Here is a 16940-nt window from a genome sequence, read left to right as displayed (position 1 = left end):
GAGTATTTATGCACGCTTAGTATTATGACATTTATTTAAACACCTACTCAGAAATGCTTCATATTCAACGAAAGCTCATTTTGCATATAATGTCAAAAGTGAGCAATGAATAAAATATTAAGAAATTCAACAACTGTTCGCTATAAATGAAGGTACGAAGAAGTGCAACTGTCAGGTGCGCTTTACTGTCAAGTAGAAAAGTTTAATTTTAGGCCAAATTATCCTAAATTTTTGGCAGCATTCAGCATCTGAGAAGTGGAATCTTTCCTAATACGCAGTGATAGTCCTGAGCTCCGGACCTAGCTTTAGCAATTTGCATACGAAGTAAAATTTTTCATTCTTTCGATAGGTTATTCAAATGATAAGATGATATCTGAATAACATATAGGAGTTTTATGTGAGAACTATTTCGACCGTATGCAATCAGCATAAAGTGAGAGGGGCGATTCTAAGTACACATTTTTTAAGTAAACACCAAGTATAGAGCTGACGAAGTGTGACACAGAGCATGTTACAGTGGTACCTCGATATACGAGTGCCCTAATATACGAGTGTTTTGAGATACGAGCCGCCGAGCGAGCGATATTTTGTTTTGAGATGAGAGCAAGATTTGAGATACGAGGAATTGCACACTACACCGCTGCACACGACCGCAACATGCGCGCGCTTCTTGGCGTCGTGTGCAGCATCTAACTGTTTCTACCTAAACAACCTAATGAACTTTAACCTCTGCATAGAAAAAGCTGTGGCCTGGGGCTGTAGCTGAAAGGGCCTTCGAACGATTGGAACCCGAAGTGTCAGTCGTAGAGGAGATTGTTTCTCTGGGAAAATCCATGGGTCTGGAGGTCGATGAAAGAGATGTGAACGAACTCGTCGAGGAACAGTCTCAGAAGCTGATAACCGAGGAGTTACACGATCTGCATTCGCAGAAGCATACGGTGGTTCAACGAAAAACTAGTTTTGAAGAGGAGCCAGAGATGGAGGAGGTTATCCCTACAAGAGATATAAAGGAGATCTTGGGAATGTGGGAGAAAGTTGTAAAGTTCGTGGATAAAAATCACCCCGAAAAAGTTGCAACTGGTAGTGCATCGGAGTTGTTCAACGAAACTTGCCTAACTCATTTTCGCAATATCCTGAAAGGAAGGAAGAAACAAACCTCCTTGCACAGTTTTTTAAACGATTTGCAGGTGAAAATGAGCAACGCATGACGAAAATTAAGCTCTCCCGTAAGCACTTCATGTTTTCTTTTAATTATGTTTTTATAGAATAAATATTTGTTATTTATAAATAAAGTTTCTTCTTGTAAATACATTTTTCTTATTCAAAAACACTTAACAAAAACAACTGAGGTGGTATTTTGGGAGCTGGAACGGATTAATGGCATTTTCATTAATTTCAATGGGGAAAATTGCTTTGGTATGCGAGCAATTTGACATACGAGCAAGTTTACGGAACGAATTTAAACTCGTATGTCGAGGTACCACTGAAATTGAGTTACCATATCTGTGGTGAAAAGCACTGGTGTTAACTGAAGCAGCCTCTCGAAAGCTGTTTCTTCTTGTTATGCCCGGAGGCCTCTACCAACTAGGATATCAAATGGAGGAAGGTTTATTATGGATGGTTTTATATGGTTTATTATGGAGGATTATGGAGGGCTTTTCATGGAATGTATTCATATGAATTCAATATACATCTAGTTCCGCGTTTACGCAACTGTTCGGTACTGAAAGACCTGTTATTAAGAGGCTTTAAGAAACAAGGCTATAGATCTGAAATGTTTCGAATACAACGTACCTTGAGGAGCACGCTGAGACTTTAATGTCAACGAACATCTATGTGACAATGCATTCTATTTAGCCACGTAACAGTGTGAAGTTCACAATATTTGTTTTTAAAAATGTATGATATATCTTTCTCAATATTTAATTCACAGTATTTGTTTTCAATTCACGTACAAAACATCAGAAAATTTTTTTAAGAACTTGGAAAACATTACACAGAGTGTATAGTTGTTGTGATTAATCTCACTTGTTTGACTTAATCAGAACAAGCACACAAGTTTTATCTTGGCAAGGAGTACAGAACTGCGTCTGCTGTTAACCTGAGTCTCGAACAGCATATAGGCGACAGTACGGCTTTGCTCAGTTCCATCACAATTTTGAAAGACAGCAACTTGGAGGAAGGGTTCAAGGGTATCCCATTCCTCTTTACCCACTACAAAACCACTCGAGAAGATTTTCGCCGTATAAATTGGGCGGTCTCATGCTGCACAGAACACTATACGCTTATAAACATTCGTGCCTTATCCGGTATTCAAACCTCCCCCATAGGTACGGCAGTCAGTTTCACTTAATCCCTGCACCATCTGGGTGCCAGAGTATATAGTAGTTTGAGGGAGTAACCATAAATCACTTTAAAAAATATTAATGATGATCAGAAAATTTTATGTTTGGTACAAATGCAATTATATATCCGACGCTTTCGTCTGTTCTTATTTCTGTTGCGTTTTTATTTTTATGTTATTTTTGTACTTATATTTTTTAATTAATTTCTATGAAATAGGTTGATATAGCGAGATAAGACACAACCTCAAAGGAAGCAAATCTGTTGATTTATAGACAAAGGGACAAGGACTCTTTAAATACAATTAGGATTTGTTTGATATTTTGAAAGCAATTCGTATTATTTTCCATCTCCCTAAAAAAACATGTTCTAAATATAGCGAAGTGTGCATTTCCTTAGTAGTATTGCTTTCACAGCTGTCAGTGAGTGAAATAATTCAGGTTTATCTATGTTACGGTGAAACACCGAAATCTGGAGAATGTCGACTTTCACCGGTGAATGTCAACATTCACATAGTCGCTTGGTGTATGTCGGAAATATTTTCCAAATACTCTTATTTCTGACTTACACCGGTGAATGTCGACATTCACCATGTACTAATGGTGAATGTTGAACATATAAGAATGCTATATTTCCTTCTCCGTAATTCATTCGCGAAAAGACGCACTTGAGACTCAGAATAAGAATTTAAAACACACACTACATTCAAAATGAGAAAAGAAAGTAATAGAAGTTATAAACTTAACAAATTATGTGATTCAAATCTTATTTATTGCAACAACTTAAACTATTATGACACTTTGAATAGCACAAGAGGCCCTTGCTTTTACAACTGCATTTATTTCTGGAACACTTCCTTTTGGAATGGCAGCGTGTACATATACTCCTCTCTTTTCGACCTACACCAGAGCATATCTGTGATTGTCGACATACACCGGTGAGGGTCCGAATGTACAAGAATGTAAAGAAATATTCGATCTTTCATCGACGTATTTGGTGAATGTTGACATTCTCCGGTGAAAGTCGACATTCTCCAGTTTCGGTCTTTCACGGTAACATATACATTAAAAAATGTCATGCGGACACCACATGACTACCTTGTCCGAAATATTAAATTATACGCGTTTTTTGCTGCACTTCATTTAAACTAATTTCTTCGGCTTTCATTAGAGATAGATTTTTCACTCAATTAATTCATTTCTCATTTTAAAGCAAGGCAAAAGTACATAAAATCCTCGAAATAACTTCATTAAAAATTAAAAAATATAGAAAAACATAAAAAACAAATACAGTTAAATTCTTTAAATAACGTTACAATTAAAATTAGAGTTTCTACACAAAAACAAGCAATTCGGCCAGCAGGCGAGAAGGCAGATTTTTTGGAGCATAAACCTGGAAGTTTGCTTTTGGTTCTACTCGGCAAAAAGACACTGAAGTAACAGAAACTGACATAATTCACTATTCTGCTGAGTTTCAAATGTAAACAAATATGGTGTAGAGACATTAGGATTTTTCGGAAACAGGCAAGTTAAAAAATTAGCAACGCCTTCGCCGGGAACCGAACCACGGACCTCTGGAATACCGGCCCAGTGTGCAGAACCACTTCACCACGAAGGCGGGAGATATACCTTATAATGCTTGTTATGGTTAAGAAAAAAAAATTAGACTTAGCCGCACTTAAACAACTTTTAAATTGCTGATAATTCTACAACTATTGCACGCAAATTAACTAAAGGCGTGAAAACCTTAACCGGAAAATAAAAACATGACTCAAGAATTCTTAAAGGAAAAACTGCACAATTTACCAACATATAAAACTAAAAAAAATGAGTTCACCGAACCTAGTAACAGAATATATATATATATATATGCTTTTGGTGCGGTCGATTGCAACTAAAACGGGAGGTGCACAACTACGTGTTATAGCAGTCCTATATACAAAACTTGTTCTGAGGGTACTCATTTTGGAGTTATGCGAGCCACATACATAGATACGTACAGACGTCGAGAAAAAATCTCTTTTGTTTCCATTTTAAATCAATTTTATATTCCGTTTGGAGAAATATTAGAATCCTTTATTCTATCATTACGTACAGATTGCGCAAAAACATCGTTAAATTGCATTCAATAGCGGTCAAAATGGATATTTTTGCTGAAACATGATAGCCGGAATTTTTCGTGATTACAGCACTTCCTTTACTTCGCACAAGAAAGTAAAAAGACACATTGCATATTGAAATGTGAATCAGCAACTAATTGGGGAATGAAGAATTGTATTCCGATTTTCAGTATTAGTTTTCATCTGCATTTTGCGTGTAATTTAAGTAAACAGACTTTATCTTGGTAAACTAGGAAAGAAATGTTTAACATATGAAACAGCATTCACTTTATAGATTAGTTGATTTAAATTTAACATACGTTTCTTAAGAATTACATTACTTCATATTGATTGAAAATTTATGACTAAACTTCACTTATGACTAAAGTATTAAAAACTTATAACTAAAGTATAAAAAGATAAGCTTAAAATTAAACTTACCTAGATTCATGCACGAGTCGTAAGTCTTTTTCAACATGCGAATGAAATGTGTTTCATTTCCTGTCAAGCGCTTCTCTAAGAGAACTGAAAATAAAAATAAATAACCACAGATATTATCTGAGACTGCATTTCTATTTTTTCTTTATAAGAAATTGGTACGATTTCATTTCGAGGGGCCGTAAAAAATTGCCAAACTGTTATTGGCAACAGTGATGTTTAATTAATTGTAGTAAGCCTGACATAATTCAAGAGCTCTAACTCACTCATTTAACGAGTTTAATTTCTTTTTCGCAAGAAATAAATATTTATTTAAAGAACTTTTTATGGCGATTCTCTTGGATTCTACAATTTGGAAATTCTCCATGGATGAAAAGTATACAATTGATTTATTTCAAAAATGAGGAGTCATCAGAAATAAACAGATAGATTCGAAAGATCATGAAATGAAACTGAGTTGTTCAAATGACGTGAAATGGCGTCACAGGAAAGGATCTTGCAAGGTTCATGTCTTTCTGATGTCAGGAAATGACATCAGCCGGATTTTGCGAATTACATCTTAAGATAAACCATAATATGACTGTTGATTGGACCAGTCACATGCGGGGGGTTGCACAGCAACATTAACCACTTCACCGTTTGCCCCGATAGAGTATCGTCAGTTTGAAATGTTTATTTAACCGTCAGCGACGGCAGACTATCGTCGAGGTGAAATTTGGCATGAACCGTGACCCCCGAGAGAGATTCGACGCTTCTTATTTTTCCTACCCCTCAGTACCAGTCGAAAAGGAAAAGAAGTGATTGATGGCTTAATTGACCAGACTCACTCCACAGATTGTACCTGAAAAGCAAACGACGGGGGATCGCCTTTTTCCGAGGGAATAATTCCGCTTAACACAGATTTCGAGAGATGCACAACAATTCACACACCTTCCCATTAACTGACAAACAAGTCTGAAGGTTTTAAATGCTATCCTTTCAAATCCGAACGTGTCCTTTTTTTTTTTTTTTTTTTTTTTTTTTTTTTTTTTTTTTTTTGAGTACATACACTGCATACTCTGAACTCTTTCTGAAGTAATAAGAATTTCGCATAGAAATAATTCCCTTATCCCTTCATGATTAACTTAGTATAAATAAAATATTTTCTGTTTTAATTTTGATTCCTTGAAGAATTTTTTTTTAACTTTTTGAATGTAGAGAAATGAATTCACTTTGAAAACGTACCACTTTTTCATGTTATTTGGCTGTTTTTTAGTTGAAGTGATTGTATTCGCTTTTGTTTTATTTTATTACTGTGAGAAGTAAAGGAAGTTTATAAGCGCGAAAATTTTTGGGGTTCATATTTCATCGGAAATATCCATTTTGCCCGTTCCCAAATCCATTTTCACAATCCTTTTCCAACTGTGCGTACGGACAGAATAAAGAAGTCATTTTTTCTTAAATGGGTAGTTAAACAGTAAAATAGATTCAAAATAGATTTTTTTTCCTGACATCTGTATGGTACGTACATACGTATGTATGTATCTCGCATAACTCAAAAACGATTAGTCCTATAACAATGAAATTTTGTATGTTGGGCAGCTATAACATCTAGTTGTGCACTTCTCTTTTTTATTGAAATCGGCAGTACCAAATATATATATACTGCCCCTTACCAGCTTAAATGTTTTTACACGGCTTTTATTTTATTTTCTCAATCTTTGGTGGTAGTCATGTATATCCAATTCTGAAAGTATTATAAATGATGAAAATATGCATGTTTTGACAATGTCAAATTAAAAGAAAAAAAAATTATTTGGATAAATATTGAAATCTATCTTTCAACGTGTTCTTCAGGTTCCCATGCCTATTTAGGCTAGTTCTGTACTCGTTATGGAAAAAAAAAAAAGTTACAAGAAGCTTGACATCTGCACGACAAAAATTTCCCGGGATATTCAGTGCTATTTTTCGTCTCATTTTCAACTTGCATGAGGGATCGGTTAATTAGAATAATTCGAGAAAATAAGTTTAAATGAAACGCAGAAAAAATATGTATGATGTAAATAAGTCGTCTTGTGGTGTTCACATCAGTTTTTTTTTATTCTTCTTTTTGTTCATTCCCCAAAGTATTTCGGTTTGGTTTAGATGTATACGGCAAAGCATTCGAGGGCTATCTGCATAAGAGGAGGGATGCCTTCGTAGAGGCCTTTGTAAGGGAAACTGGCTCGTATACATGTTACAAATCGGAAAACAACGAAAGCGCCCATGCAGCCAGCCTCTCCGCAGGGATTCGAACCCCAGACCAAACTACCAGTTTTCAGCGAGTTTATCGCTCAGTTGCTGGTGGGCTCACAAAAATAAACGAGATGTTTTCATTTTTTGGTCAATAGTTTAACTTATTTTTGAAAAGAATAAATCTTAATTTATTCTTCTCTGGTTATTATTTCAGAAAAAAAAAAAAAATAGTTGGAAAACTTGTAGGGAGGGAACTAAAATGACTACTTCTTGTATCCATAATAATAAAAAAAAATTTTTTTTAATAATTTTTTCGAATTGTGTTGCCACTGTTTTCAAATCGTTGAGTTTGCTAGTCGGAAATGAATTAGAGTTTTACGAAATATGAAAAAAGATAATAATAAAATAAAATAACAAATTCGAAATTCAAAATTCGTGCTTTCGGGTGCACATGTTCGCGTGAAGGATTACTTTATTCAAAATTTCATAGCTCTGTGTAGCATCGTTTTTTCACAATCTATGCAGATTTTTCATTATTTAATTTCTTTAAATAATGCAGGGAGATAGCATATTTTGTGGCAACAATTTGAAAAGTGATACAGACAGAAAAATGACACAACGCAAATTTTCAATGGCGATGGTAAAACTGAGACTAATAGTCCTTTTGGGCTAAAAAAAAAATCTGAAAGTTTTAAGATTTTAACGGTCAACTAACGGATTTGATAGCGTATCTTAACACTCTCACTGAGTCCTTAGTCTCTATTGCACTCATTCCTGCTAACCTATTTTTGTTTGTATTCTTAGCTTTAATATTAAGTATCGCTTTCATCGCGCATACAGTTCAACAGCAAAATCACAACTTTTTTAAAAGCAGCCTATTTTTTGAATTCCCGATTCAGTTTTAAATGCTGCAATATATTTTTCTATTTTATTCAGTTTTTTCTCATTTCATAATACCAATCCTCAGTTTTCTTAATAAGATGGCTTAGAGAACTTTTCTTTTTTGTTTCTTTTTATTACTAAGTTTTCGTAAGTGAATTTTATTTATTAAATATAAACTTTCGCTACATAAAATTCTATTCAGCAGCAAAATGACAAAATATTTGATAATGAAAGAGAAATATCTTATTTTTTTTTCCGAATGGCAACAGTCTCGCGAGTCGGAGATAAAAAAATTATTTGGAATAGTGTTGCCACTGCTCGCTTTCCGATCTTTGAGACTGTTAACTAATAATTAATTAAAGTATTACAAAATATGAAAAAATAATAAAACAAATTCGAAATTAAAATTTGTGCTTTCAGGTGCACATGTTCGCATGAAAATTACATTATTCAAAATTTGACGGTTGTACCTACCATCATTTTTTCACAATACATGCAGATTCTTCATTATTTAATTTCTTTAAAAATAATGCAAGACGATAACATACTTGGTGGGAACAATTTAAAAATGATTCAGACATTTAAAGTGACAGGACGAAAAATCCCGATATGAGATTAATAGCGCTTTTGGGCTAATAATTAAATGTATGAAAATATATGAGAAGTAATTCGAGCGTGTTTTATTACAGTACATTAAGAAAAATAGTAGCAAAACATTATTTATAGCTATTTCAAATAAGCAAATATACTGATTTTTGCTTTAATTAACAAAGCTTTTATTTCACAATCAAAAATGGCATTTGCTTTTGAATAACTTTCAATCGATTTTACTCTTCTTACTAATTATCAGATGCAAATCGAAAACTCCTAAAATGCATAGCATAAGATGAGACGGATGCGAGTTTTTAACACGTTTTATCATCACATCATTACCCCGAATACACACACACACATTTATATATATATATTATATAAGATATTAAGATATTTTATTTATTTTTATGTAAGATTTTTAATTTAGGAATATTTCGTACGAATATAGTTTTATTATTTATAAAATGATGTATGATATATTACACTTTAAAATTATTCCTATATTTAAAATAATTATAAAAACAGATTTCCAGGGACGACATAGCTTGGTCTTAAATGGTAGTGTGGTCAAAGCTGATAATATCTCCTCTACGAGGTACCAGCTTTTGTGTTCGATGGTCGCCTTTATGGGGTTGTCACTGACGTCCTTGAGTGTGACAAGTACGGGGTTCAGGTTCATTTCAATAGAATTTCTCAATAGACCTCACAGGTAGTGGAAGGGGGAAGGAAATATTTCTCTCGTTAACTGAGCTAAATTTCAGACACAAAATGTTTACCTTTGGAAGAGAAAAATGGTACAAAATATAGAAGTTTTGCTCGCCGGTGAAGTGGTTAATACTTTGAAGACCAAAACTCCTGAGACAGCCCTTCATTCAAACGACCACAGTCACCCGAAACGGCCGACATCGCTATGTTGTTCCCTTTCCTCCCCCTAAGGTCTGCAGTAGCAGGTGTAGTTTCCTCAAATGCGCTTTATCAGTTTATTGCAGAAAATTTGTCCTAAAAGGCTAATTGAAGCTTCTTTTATCATGAAGTAGAAAGAATGCCATTTTAAACCTTCACACCTCTTAATGGACGGTCAGGGGAGAAAACGGACGAGACGGGTAATGGACTGGAATAGGCGTTTCGGTATTTTAAGCATACAGGTTAGAGAAGGCTTCGGCTTTCTAAGGGTTAATAGCCCGGCCAACAACGAAAATCGGCCGAAGCCAAAGAAGAAGTTGTCGAAATAGACGAAAGCCTTTTCACGATACTTTTTTGTGATTGGGACCGTATTCAGAAATTTATATATGTTATGCATGTATATATGGATATATGTGTTCATGTACGTGCATATGTATGAGGTGTGTGCATACGCATGCACGTACATGTACGTATAATATATACACATGTGCATACATTCATTTTTAAATCCGCTCCCGATAACAAAAGAGTACCCGTTTCTCAAGGAAAGAGAGCAAAGTTAGGCGGTTTGTTCCACACCAATGGGTATTCGACCAATTGTGCAGAGAGTCTAAATTATGCTTTTTTTCCCCAGTTCTTAATCGATCGGTGAAAACTTTATTGGCTGTTATAAGGAAAATACAGAAGAGACAACTATTTACACGGATTATTGGTAGGCATTATAAATCAGATGAACTGCGAGATGCCAGCTTCGAGCATTGCACTGTGAACCACAAATTTCACTTTGTTGATCCAGAAAGTGGATATGACAACCAAACGGTCTGTGTGGAAGCGCAAAATGGCGCAACAAACGGCATCGAAGCACGGCTCGACAACACCTCGAATCGTACTTGTATGAGTCTATGTGCCGACGGATGCATAAAACTAACATTTTTTCTTCCATGTTGAAAACTATTAAAAATTTTATGCCTCCTCAATAAAATAATAACTCAAGGTTAATACCTAGATTTCAGATTTTTGTCTTATTTTATGCTCTGTGTTTGATCTGGCAAAAAATTTTAATCGTCGCCAATGGCCCCCCGAAATGGAGTAGTACTGAAGTTTTCTAGTCAATAAAAAGGCATCAATAAGAAACTATCAATGCATATTTTTATAAGGCCGAAAATCATCTATATAATTTATGCAAAATGTTCAACTAATATAAGAAAAGGAAAATGTTTTCCATGTAATATCAAGAAACACTATTAACTGGGAACTGAAAACATCCGGAAGAGTAGTTTTATGAGATGTTGTTTTGAACTTCGGTCTACAAATACTATCGAAAGATATTTTTTGATAAGATTAATATTTACAGGAAGCATCTGGCAAATAAAACTGATTGAATCTGTCGAACACTGAACTGATAAGTAATTCAATGTTTTCGACCTATTTATCAACATGAATGCCACATATTTCTGTATGTTGTAATATTAGAATGAAATGATTCAAGTACTCTCAGTGAGGCGTGGGTTAGAATCCCACCGCTGCCACCAGATATTGATTCTTGTACACGTCTGTAATGAAGTTTTAAAGAACTCTCGCCATTTTTGAACGAACAAGCAACTTTATTAGTCAAAACTTACAGAATAACTGAAAAACATTTTTAAGCGCTCGCATCGTCTACGGATATTCTTTGCGGATAATCGTCTGCGGTAATTTACATTTCTTAGTGGACTTATGTTGGTAGCGTAGCAACGCAAATACGTTACAATGTACTGAAATGAATTAACATCTGAAAACACTATTGCCGATTGCCTATTTTGTGTCACATCGAGTATAAAACTTTAAGTAGCACAACAGTATATTTTATTTCGAGTGTGAATCGTACCCCAGGATCCTAGGTGATCGCATATAAAAGTTCGGTAGGTTTATCTTTTGTAATGTTTTCAACTACTCATCATTATTGACAGTTGTATATCCGGAAATGTGTAGATATCATAGCAATGATATAACTTCTCAGCCTGTCTTATGAAAACAACGCGTTAGGCACAGCAGTGTGGTGGACCTTCTCAAAATGAGTTTATTTGCCCTGAAATGTCATTCTCAGTATATGACTGTATTGATTGCATTTGTATACACTTGTATGACATTTATGACATTTTTCTCAGTCGTCCTTCTGAGCTTTACTTCTGAAAAGGAAGTTAATCTTTTTCAGTAAAGGTATAACGTGGTTCTCTGTTTTTAGAAAATATTTAAAAGTGGTTCTCTGTTTTTAGAAAATATTTAAAAGTCTTCAGATTTTGATGAGCACCGTTAACTCAATGTTAATGCTGACCACTTCTCCAAAGACGTTATCCTCCAAAAATTAAAATTCATATACTTACATTTGAGTTTGAGAAGAATACCATTTTCAGCTTTAGAAAAAGATGAGATATAATTTTTATCCTCAGGAATGATTTGCTTGGCCTCCCAACCACCGCAGGCGAATTGATAGAAATTGTCGCAAGGCTTTTCAGTCTCATCTAAATTGGATAAGATGTGGACAGCTGGAAGGTAAAAAAAACACATCTATAAGTATAGTTTGATCTCAGAATCTAAAATAATAGTAATTGGCTTACAATTATTGATTAACTCGATGCCAGAATTTGAGACCATATTTCTGAAAGCATTGTTAAAAATTTCCCTTTGTAATGGAAGAAAGGCAGAAAACTCTGAAGACGCCAGAAATTGTCGATAATCGCAATGACAGACTACATGAACCACAGAAACAGAGCATATCAGCTTTAAGGAGACAAGAAAACCTAGTGTCAATGCACAACATCAAATTCTACTGTAAACTGACTTACGCTCAAAGCTTCATATTTAAATAGCTTAGCCATTTTAACCGTTTTTATGCACATTTATATGAATAATGTAGACTTTAATAATTTTTAATAATGTAATTATTACATATGCAAACACTCAAGATCTTAATCTTACCTGGTGCTTCTATACAAAATTTACTATCTGCAAGATTATTTTATGTAATATCATAATTCGTATGCCCAACGAGTTTTATACCCTTATTATTTCTCATAATAACTTTGCTTCGTGCAGGAAGATTTTATTAATTATACATACTTCGAAAAGAAAAATGGCACTATAGTGTTTGATTTTAAAATGTGCTTACAAAGATGATTAGGCAGGTTTTAATTTGGTATGCTTGAAATGGCCTAATGCTGTGCTGAAATTTACATTAGACAAAAATGGCTTGTGAGGATTTTGGAGAGTGATGGCTGGGGTAGCGAGATAAGCATTTAAAAAAAAGAAAAAAAGGAAATCCAGGTAACTAGCTTTGAATTATATTTTGATTTGAATCTAACATTTATGACTGTACAGTTATTTGATCACATAATGATCTTAAAAAATAGTTTAAAATGTTTGTTAAAGATACTCATGTATATTTATTAAGGAAAAAAATCACAAAACGAAATAACAGAAAAGTGAAAAATTGAAATTAAACAAACCACATGCTGTACTATTCTGTTATCAGAACCGGATTCAGATATCGTTAAAAGCCGAGATCTCTCGAAGCAGAAAATAACTCTAAAACCTTTATGGTACTATTAATTGAATAAAGTTGAATAAAAATCCAAGGTAGAAAAATAACAGTATTCGTAAAATTAAAAAAATTTACTTTAAGTTAAACAACTTCCCAAGAAAATCGAAAAAAACAAAATTCGGATAACGAACTGGGATTAACTCCTAGTCATGAATCTGCGCATGTCATAAATAACTTACTTATTTACCACCAGTTGAGTTGCTGTACCGCCTGTTATGTGACTATCATTATTCGTATTCAATTGGTGGAGCATTCTCTTGTCCTTGGGCCTAGCCAAAAATGTCTATAGAATATTAAAATTTGCAGCGGAATTTATAAAGTTGCTTCGGAAGATAGGTATTTGTGATCTATGGTTATTAGAGACCCTCTTAAGGCTTTGACTGTGCTGAATGAGGATTTTAGTAATGTTTTTATGCATTGTGATTCTGGAGCATTTAAAATAACTGGAAGCATTTGCGATTTAGGAAGCTTTCGTTGCCACATAAACTCAATCAAACAGTTAACGGTCAGTGCTGTGTTGACGTTTATTTCGCCATTTCGCACTGCCACTTAACATTCCAACAGCTTGCGTATATCGCCAATATCGGCTTGCCAATATCTGAAATGAAAAATCTGCATTTTCGATTAACACAGAAAAGTTCAAATCCGGCCTTTGTTAATTGTTCGACGTCATATCATTTCTCAGTGTAGCAGTCTCAGTATTCATAATGCCGTCAATAATATTTTCTTCAATAACTTTGAACAAAGTTCTGGCATAGCGGTTAGTCATAGTAGTCATAGCAGTTGTTTTTTCAACTTGAAAACAGGCTTTCGTCAACTTCGACAATGTTACCATTTCCGCCTATTTTAACTGACGGTTTGGATATTAATGCATGGCCACAGACTTCCCTTATGTAACTGTTTCAGTCAACAACAGTACAACAGTTCATATCAAGTTAATACCTATCAAACCCAAAGGAAGTTGATTCTAAATACCATGCATAAATGAAACGAATAGCCATTAAGAAACTGGTTCTCGATTCTTCAAACGAATTTTGAGAAAGTAGTATTTTTATTTTTTTCCTCGGCAAGTCATATCTTCACATCTTTATTTTTTTGCTTCCTCCGACTTGAAGTACAGCTACATTTTCTGCATTTTCGTGCACTTTCTTTCAGATTGAACAATTCCTCGTTCCTGAAGAAATTGTATGGAAGATGTTTCATTATTAGATAAGTCTCAAAATTTCGTATCCATAATAAACACAATAATAATAATAATAATAGCACAAGTTAACGTTATATCTTTAGAATTTGTATTCTCGTTGCGACATTTTAAAAAACATTCTTTTACTTTTTTAAAAAGTAAACATTGTAACGAATTTAAAAGTAAATATTGGCGAATTCACATGAACCAATCTCTTGGCGAGTTTTGCAAAACATTTGGCGCCGATTATAGTTCCGGTAACAGAAGAGTACCCAATTTTTTGGACCTTATTTGTGAAATCATAAAGGGAAATATGAATGTGCTTTTAACGCGCCACCTAAACCTTTGAAGTTCGACACTAGTATTTTTTTCTACTTAGTTATTTCAGCAAGACTAGAAAACTGAATCTTAAAGCAAAATGCTGAATTCTGAACTAAACTGATTGACAACTTCAGATATTCACTTTTAAATAATTTAATCATGCAACATTAATAACATGAGCTTCAAATAAGTTTTAACAATGAAATTTTTATATACTCCAGTGTTCCATAATTTTTCTCCCAACCGATACTTTTTATAAAATTTTACACTTTACAATGTATTATATCATTTCATGCCATAACTTACTGTTTCAATATATCCTACACGCTTATAGTTCCCTGTAACCATTGTACTTTAGCAACATGATTTTACTAATTATTGATAATTTGAAAAATTAAAGTGTTTGGGTTTAAATTTCGCGCCCGAGGACCTAAGATGCCTAAGACATAAGACAGCTTGATATGGAATAATGATGTATTGAAATTAACACTGAGTGGAGATGATGCGTATAAATCTTGCGGGAAAAAAAATAATGCTACAAAAATCTGAAACCTTTCAGTTAACAGTCGCCCAAAAGGGTTTGGTAAGGTTTTATGCGCTCTTGCTGAGCTATCAGTCTACCAGTCTGCTGTCACACTCACTCCTACTAAGCTATTTTTTTTACTCATTATCTTTATTATTAAGCATCATTTTCTTCGCACAAAAACCATACGCAATTCAATGGCAAAATTACAAAAATTTTACGAGCAGCATAACAGTATAAATTTAGAATTCTCGAAGCAACGTTAAAGTGTTAAGGTACATATTTCTGTTTTTTTTTTTTTTTTCCCAGTCATTTCTCAGTTCATTATTTCTCATTATTTTTTCTCAGTTCATTATATCAATGTTTAGTTTTCATACTAAGATTGCTTTACATTTTTTTTTGTCTTTTTATTATTAACGTTTTGTGTGTTTACTTCATTTATTAAATATCACGTTCTTGTTGCTTAAGCCACATAAAATTCAATTCAACAACAAAATCACAAAATGTTTAAAAACAGCATATTTTTAAAATTTACGACAGGCAGTCTTGCGCGCTGGAGATGAAAACGTTTTTTCCATACATTGTTGCCATTGTTCGCTTTGAAATCGTTGAGTTTGTTAATCAAAAATTCGTTAGAGTTTTACAAAATATGAAATAGACAATAAAACAAATTTCAAATTCCAAATTTGGACATCCAAGTGCTCATATTTGGGTGGAAGAATATGTTATTCAAAATTTGATGGCTCTAGGTACCGTTGTTTTTTCACAATGCGAGAAACATACATGCATTCCTGCAGATTCTTCATTATTTAATTTCTTTAAATATAACAGACGATGATAATATTTGGTAGCAACAATTTGAAAACTGAAAGGCCGTTTATGGTGATTAAACGCAAATTATCGCTTCGAGAATAATATCCCATACGGGACTAACGTCCCTTTTCGGATAAAGAGAAAGACCAAACAACTAACTTCGTTGTATCTACATCCACCATTCAAGAGATATTTATTGCGTGATATTTTTGAAACGGGCTATTTTTGTATTTCGAACAAATTCATTTAAATAAAATAGTCACCATCAAAAGAACGGAGAATGCCGAATTGAAATTGATGAAAATAATTTTGGGGACTTAAACTGTTCATGAGAGAAATCTCTATCTGCTGTTTAATTGTCACTGATATTTTTCAACTTCTACACCGGCAACTTTTTCTACCTATTACCAATATTTGTTACTCTTCAGTTACTAAAACGGTTATTTTTGCTTGCTGCGTAATATGAAGGTTAGTTTAAATGGTGTAAGCCCTCTCCTTATGTCCAGTGCAATGAAAATAAAGCCATGATCCTTCACATTATGACGTCACCACTTATCATGGCAGCTGCCATAAGCGGACTTCTGGTTGCTTTTGTTTACATTCAAATCGCCATTGTTTACATGTTAGCTATTTATCATTGAACGTATATAAGTCTCCCGTTCTACTTTTAACACTATCGCAAGGATCGCAAGTGACTTATTCAAATTTAATAAAATGTAGATGCATGAAAATGTCTAAATTGTAGCTCTAACACAAATATATAAATGGTAAAACCCGGAAGATCAGTCGAAGTTTCAATAGTATTGTATGCAGATTATGCCTAAAAGCACTTTTTCTGAGCCTGTGGGCGTTGATATTTGCTTTCAGTGTAATTTTTCGTAGTCTTTACTGTACGCTGTATGGCGGAGTTGATAAGTTTCAGCGTCACTTTGCTAACATTTCCTTGGCTTCAGTTTTGTGACGTCATGCTTACTCCATCTATTCTAACCTCCATGCTCTGTTTACATCGCTTTGTACCAGATTTTGCAAGTTTTAGCACCGCGTGTTG

General features: G+C 34.0%; 1 protein-coding gene and 1 long non-coding RNA gene across 3 annotated transcripts in view; both read right to left on the bottom strand.

Annotated features, from left to right (window-relative positions):
• The window catches only part of LOC146994200 (uncharacterized), a 395818-nt gene that overhangs the window by 176861 nt on the left and 202017 nt on the right, over positions 1–16940 (bottom strand). The gene's annotated exons all lie outside the window — the stretch shown is intronic.
• LOC118204208 (neprilysin-2-like) overlaps positions 1–16940 on the bottom strand; it is a 93202-nt gene that overhangs the window by 62067 nt on the left and 14195 nt on the right. For both annotated transcript variants that reach the window (XM_085826470.1, XM_085826471.1), the window contains exons 3-4: positions 11836–11997; positions 4883–4966 (exon numbers count right to left, since the gene is read on the bottom strand). In XM_085826470.1, the coding sequence (XP_085682596.1) occupies positions 4883–4966; positions 11836–11997 (246 nt within the window). The remainder of the gene's footprint in view (positions 1–4882; positions 4967–11835; positions 11998–16940) is intronic.

Source organism: Stegodyphus dumicola, chromosome 11, assembly GCF_044657685.1.
Source record: "Stegodyphus dumicola isolate Sdum_Otavi_A_Nest chromosome 11, ASM4465768v1".
Lineage (NCBI taxonomy): Eukaryota > Metazoa > Arthropoda > Arachnida > Araneae > Eresidae > Stegodyphus > Stegodyphus dumicola.
Note: the sequence above shows the minus strand (reverse complement) of the source record. Positions and strands in the feature narration are given on the sequence as shown.